The 7,034-nt window shown below is 38.5% G+C and overlaps 1 protein-coding gene across 1 annotated transcript in view; it reads left to right on the plus strand.

The window, feature by feature from the left end:
- The window catches only part of plekhh3 (pleckstrin homology, MyTH4 and FERM domain containing H3), a 54,926-nt gene extending 47,983 nt beyond the window's left edge, over positions 1 to 6,943 (plus strand). Inside the window, exon 13 of the mRNA XM_065271534.2 lies at positions 5,909 to 6,943. Within this exon, the coding sequence (XP_065127606.1) occupies positions 5,909 to 6,037 (129 nt within the window). The 3' untranslated portion in view covers positions 6,038 to 6,943. The remainder of the gene's footprint in view (positions 1 to 5,908) is intronic.
- The last annotated feature ends 91 nt before the right edge of the window (positions 6,944 to 7,034 follow it).

The following is a 7,034-nucleotide window of genomic DNA, read 5'->3' on the forward strand; positions in this document are numbered from 1 at the left end:
ACTCCTCTGTATTCAGGAGAGAGTATTAGCGTAGTGTACGCACTTTTCTTAGAGACGTATGACAAATTCGGAGGGCGGGGGCACAGAGCAGCAGCAGAGTAGCCTCCGTAGGCTGCGTAAGCTCTCATCCTGAATGCGGACGCGACTAAGATGGCGGCACTACCGGAAGGTAGTTATTTTCGTTAATAAAGTTTTAAATATGGATTTTACTACAACAACACCGCGCAGATTACCGTCAGAAGACCTTTGTTTATCATCCTGGAGCCGTTTGGATTTAATTTGTGAAGGATGGACGCACTTTTTTTTGGACTTGAAGCTCGTGGACCCCGTAACATTACATTTAATCAACTGAAAGATCTAAAACATTATCTAAAATATCCGAAAATGTGTTTGTCTGAAAAACGATGGACATATGCAACTCGGACAGCTTGGGGGTGAGTAAATCATGGGTTTAATATCATTTTTGGCCGAACTATCGCTTTAAGCATGATTTTACTACAAATAATCTAAAAGACATGTTTACTGTATTTATACCACTTTTTTTACAAATGGTAATAAATAGGCCAAAAAACACAGATGCTAGACTTTTACTATAATAAAACAATGATTCATTTTCGTATGGGAGTCTCAATGTGGTTTCCTGTTTTCTATATAAAATCATCCTACATAATGTGAAAATATGACCTTGATATATTAAAAGGATAAGTCAATTTTTTTTAAAGAAAATTCAGATAATTTACTCACCACCATGTCATCCAAAATGTTGATGTCTTTCTTTGTTCAGTCGAGAAGAAATTATGTTTTTTGAGGAAAACATTCCAGGATTTTTCTAATTTTTATGGACTTTAATGGACCCCAACACTTAACAGGCTTAATGCAGTTTTGATTGCAGTTTCAAAGGACTTCATATATGTGTTTCATATATGTAACACGTGACCTTTCCACGGCATTACCCAATTACGTGAGGTTGGGCTGGCGAGTCACACAGCCGGAGTAAGACGAGAAGTTGTGGTTTAAGGACGGTTTCACATTTGGTGCGATTGCCTGGTCCGAACCCGAGTTCGATTGCTCCCCCCTCCCCATGCCCCCCATGGACTGTGTTCACATATTATTTTTGCATCCGAACCGCGGTACGCTTGCATCATCAAGCTGCAGCCGGCGCGTTCTCATGTTTCTTGGCAACCGCTGTAAACGAGAAGACGACAACGAACTCCAAGCAGAGAGATGATTTCTGAATGCCTCCGCAAAAATTGACGTCGGCGGACAGACCGTTGTCATCGAAACGACTTTAGTATGTTTGGGCCAGATAGACGCAAGTGCGTTTCTGTATTATTTCTTTGAAAACAAAACCAAACGTTTAAAAAAATAAGAACAAAAGTCAAGCAAGCATTCTATGCATTTTGTTGTCAAGGTTAGTGCACGCACACAAACACACACGTCTGTTTTGGTGGGACATTCCATATAATACGTAATTAACAGTGGTTCACTTCCGCGATTTCAGGGTTTATACAGAAATCCTTAAGTTAAATTTACTACTTTTTACTACCTTTTTTACTACCTTCAGAATATTTTTTAAAACCATCACGACACTGAATTGCAAGTGTTAATCAGCGACCTTTCTATTATTTACACAGATTTTGACATATATAACATACAAAAAAAGAATTAAAGTGAAAAAATTATTCTGACTGAAATATTTTTCAGGCCAAGTCATATTCCTTTACCTAACACTTTATGTAGGCGAGACCAATAGCATTTTAAGGGGAGATTTTTTTTGCCATAAATTCTACATTGAAGTCTCATGTGGCATATAGGTAGCTGTAGTTTGCAGGGCATTTCAGATTAAGGCGAAACAGCTAAATAACTCACTATATAAAAAGAAAACATGAATATCACCACCTTTAATGATTGTTTTATTAATTATTTATTAATTGTAAATGTATTTATTTTAGCATTTACTAATAATTTTTTAATCAAAGTTGAAACTGTTAACATTAGTGAATGCACCATGAACCACCGTCAATTACTGTAATGACATAAACAAGAATTAATTAATGCTTATATACTTGCAATATATTTTTCATTGTTTGTTTGTTATATAATGCATTTACTAATGTGAACAAATACAACTTTTTAATATCATATTATTCAGTAAACATAAACAAATAATCCAGGGTCTGTTCTGTTCACACAACAGTTTACAGTCACAGCTCTAATACAGTAACGTTATGTATGAATATAAACCCTGAACGAGTAACTCGAGTCAAACTCGTGTAGAATTCGCACAGGATGTCTGTAACCATAGTGAATGTTGTTAATTGAATGACTGTACATTTCTCAACAAAATATTATGTTACAATAGAGGCAGCGCTGATCTGCTAGTTTATGCGCAATGTTTCTGCTGTTTACTTTCTCCTAAGACCTAAATGGTCGTGTTTATATGAGGATATTTGTAAAGACGGGATTTTTGAGGCATATGTGTTATTTAAGGCCAATAAAGCGGCAAAAATACGTACAACACAAGCTCAATGAGAAACGAATGCGCGCCTAGCCTGCTCCTCTGACACAGAAACTGCGGACGCACTGTTGTTTGTGTTTGAATGGCTTAAAATCACCTGTTTTTAAACTGCTGTGCTTAAATATATGTACAAATGTTACGTTTTTGTGACCACACGCAAATGCAACTGCAAGAACCGACAGGTGGATGACATCAAAGTCCCGCGAGAGCATTTCGGAAGCAGTCTCCTCTTATGATTCCTCGTCAATCGCTCTCAAAGGATTTGGATGTCATCTGCCTCTTGGTTCTTGTGGATCCACATGATGTTTACCCACGAGTTAAACAAACCCGTTGTACCAGACACTGGCTATATCAGCATAGCATGTAAAAGCGTGCCGCGGATGATCAGTAACGTGAGAAATCATTTACCCCCAAAATACAGGACCCCTTACGTTAGTCATACTGTGCAAAGACACGCAATTACCTGTTTGGTTTTCTTATCCCACGAACTGAAAGGCTTGCCAATCTTCATTATTTCGCTAAGCCAAGTCAATCGTCTTTTACACCTTTATCGATCTTCAAAACATCGGAGCCTTCCTGCATTATAAGTTTGACCATGCTAGCTGAAAAAGTTTTACCTCAGCTTAACGTGATACAGTCAGAAAACCCGGAGTGGATCCGGTCCGTAGTGATTACAGAACGCTTACAGCGGAGAGAGGAACGTGATTTGGCTCCACTTCAGGCTTTGATCACATCCCAGAGATGAAAGATCTTTGATTATTTGCCCAGATATGCAGGTGATTTGAACTAATTTCCAGGCATCATAACATTACAAAAGGCAATCGAAAATGTACTACCTCGTCAGATGACGCTTACTACTTTTTACTACTTTTTACTGGCCTTAATTTGGCATCATTTAATTTACTACCTTTTACTACTTTTTACAACCCCGCGGAAACCCTGGATTTGGTGCGATTGCGCTCACATTAGCAGCGAACCGATCTGGAGTTCACATGAACCGGACCCCAGACCACCCATTTTTAAGCGGACTCGAGAACGTTTCGCGGGTGCGCACCCGAGTTCGGAAGACAGCGTTCACATCATCCAAATGTACCGAACTCTGATGTCAATCGAACCCGGGTGCGCACCAAAAGTGCTAATGTGAAAACGCCCTAAAAGTGCATATTATTTATTTTTCTTCCCTAATATGACGATCGTTTTGCTAGATAAGATGCTTATGCCTCGTTTGGAATCGTTTAGAGTCCGTTGAAACTGCATTAAAACTAATAAGTGTTGGGGTCCATTAAAATGAGAAATATCCTGGAATGTTTTCCCCAAAAAACATAATTTCTTCTCGACTGAACAAAGAAAGACATTAACATTTTGGATGACATGGTGGTGAGTAAATTATCTGGATTTTTTTTTAAGAAAATTGACTAATCCTTTAATATTAACGGAGTAAGGTCATGTCAATGATTAAAATAAATGTAAAATCATTGACTCACTGTCAAACATTTCAAGCTGGTTAAACATAGAAACAAAAGCTAATTTAAGCTGCCTTAAAAATGTGAGTAAAAAACTTGGTAATGTGCTTTGTTTCAACCCACAAGTTTCCCTTTTGGAAACTTACAAACATGAGTTCAATATCTAAAACTTGCCATGATTATTTGACTTAAATAGAGTAGTAAAACACATAACTTAATGATGCTTTCAAGTTGTACAGTTCTGAAATGAAAGTTTAATGCTCATTATCTAATAGATTGAGACTTTAACCCAGATTTCATAAACAGGTTTTAAGTTTTGGGAATTCAAACATCACGCTGCATTGTATACTAATGTAACGCTGCATAACCCAGGATAAAGAGTGTCCTTTAATTGGGGTTAAAGAAGAAACGCTAATACTTTAGACTAGTTTTTTAACCTTTCTTTTTAAACCCCAGTATTATATACAGTTCAATTCAATTTCAGTTCAGTTTATTTATATAGCACGTTTAAAAACAACCATGGTTGACCAAAGTGCTAAACAATGTCATTAACAAATAAGACAAATACAGTAAAAACATAAAAAAAATTGTGAAAAAACAGTGGCAAGATAAAGTATGTGAACCCCTAGGAATAAACTGGTTTTCTACTGTGATTTGCCATATAATGTGATCTAGGTCACAACAATAAACAAATACAATCAGGATAAGCTGACAACACACAAATAATTCTAGTTTCTTTTTTTTTTTTCAAAAACACCCATTAAACTTTCACAGTGCTGGAGCTAAATGTAAGTTAACCCATAGACTCTCAACAATCTCAAAATGTTTAGTCGACAAATTGTCTATAAATGGAGACCGTTTCATACTGTAGCTACCCTTCCTAGAAGTAGGCGCCCAAGCCAAGATGACTCCTAAGGCACAATGTAGAAAACTCAAAGAAGTCAAGAACCCACGAGTAACAGCTAAAGGCTTGAATAAATCATTTGAACTGGCACACATCTCTGGCCTATGGCAGAACACCACGAAGGAAGCCACTGCTCTCCCGGAAAACATTTCTGTGAGCCTTAAGTTTGCAAAAGAGTACTACTAGGAAAATATTTTATGGACTGATGAAACAAAAGTTGAATTGTTCAGGGAAAATACTGTGGTGCAAAAATGGCACAGCTTACCAACACCAAAACATCATCCCAAAAGGGAAGTATGATGGAGGGAACATCATGATTTGGACATGCTTTGCTGCCTTAAGGCTTGGACCACTTGCCATCATCCAGGGAAAAATGAATTTCCAAGTTTAACAAAATATCCCACAGGATAATGTCAGGGTGGCTGTCCGCCCGTTGGAGCTCAGTAGAAGTTGGTTGAAGCAGCAAGACAATGACCTTAAGCATCGAAGTAAATCCACCACAGACTGACTTCAGAGAAAAAAAGCACCATTTGGAGTGGCCCAGTCAAAACCCAGACCTTACCCTGTTGAATGACCTCAAGAAACCGGTTCACACCAGACATCCGACAAATGTGTTTGAGTTGAAACTGGAAAGGGGAATGGGCAAAAATTCCTTCTAAACGATGTGCAGATCTGATTCATAATTGCTGAAAGCGCTTGCTTGAATGAATTGCTGCCAACGGAGGTTCAACAAGCTGTTAAATCCAAGGGTTTGCTTACCAGCACTGTGAATGCTTAATGGGTGTTTTCAAAAAAAGACACAAGAAACTAGAATTATGTATGTGTTGTGAGCTTATCCACATTGTGTTTGTCTATATATTATTGTTTAAGCACCTATACTTTTGACATCTCTACCTCTGTAGAGTTCATTGGCAATAAAGTAATGCCTGAGGGAAATGCATGAATTGCTTAGCAATGACAATCTGCATGTGGCGAAAATTTCCCAGTGGAAAGTTACTAATGTCATCTCTTTCTCTCTCACAGTTGACTGAGATCATGCAGCTGATGAATGCTTACTTCAGTGCCACCCGTCGCCAGCTAGGCAAGGATGACTACATCACCAACCCTAAGCTCCACCCCTCCCTACTTGAGCTACCCTCTCACCCGGTGTGAGGAGAGAATGATTCGCACACATATGCACTCAACTCTTGACTGATGTACACACGTATGCATACGCAGTCCTGGCCGATTCCCTCCCGAGGAGCTTTGGACAGTAGACGAACTCTTACGAGACTGTAGATATTCAGCTCAGAATACAAAAAGAAGATGCGACTTCTTGGGAGAAGGACTGGACGGGAAACCAAATAACCACAAACAGGAGAGCAAGTTTATAAGCTCAGTCTTGAGGAGACAGGGTTCGTTGGTGGCCACCTGGGACAGGCTTTAAACGCCACATCCAGAATGCAAGATGTCAGAGATAACTCGCAGGTTAAACGTTTTAAGTCAGCATCTTAAAGGAAGCTGCCATGACAGTTAAACTGCACACGCACGCACGCTCATCCAGCTTTTATTGTCTTGCTGTTAATCTCATTCATCACCTCACAAATGAGCTTGAAATGAAAGCAAGTCACTTTTTCGTTGTACAGACAGACTTTCTTTAATAAAGCGACGGTGGTGTATGTGTGCGTGTGAAAGATAGATTTGAACTCTTTAAGCTGTAGAATTGAAACCAAAGGATCTTTAGCTTGTCTGTATGATGAGTGTATTTGTGAAACCTGTTGAGCCTGGTGCTGCTTGACTGAGCTGTTAGCTTACAGTAACTTTACACTGTAAAGCCTTACTAAAGGATAAAACAAACTCATTTAGATATCCCGTTGCATTCTGGTTAATAACACATTTGCAAATTTGGGTTTTGTCAGTGCGTCCTGGACCTGTAACTATAAAACACTGAAGATAATGTAACACTATTGTTATGCAATATTAATTATCATCCCTTAAAGGGATAGTTTGGCCAAAAATGATATTAAGCCCATGATTTACTCACCCCCAAGCTGTCCGAGTTGCATATGTCCATCGTTTTTCAGACAAACACATTTTCGGATATTTTAGAAAATGTTTTAGATCTTTCTGTTGATTAAATGTAATGTTACGGGGTCCACGACCTTCAAGT

This window comes from Paramisgurnus dabryanus, chromosome 3, assembly GCF_030506205.2.
Source record: "Paramisgurnus dabryanus chromosome 3, PD_genome_1.1, whole genome shotgun sequence".
In the NCBI taxonomy this organism is placed as follows: domain Eukaryota; kingdom Metazoa; phylum Chordata; class Actinopteri; order Cypriniformes; family Cobitidae; genus Paramisgurnus; species Paramisgurnus dabryanus.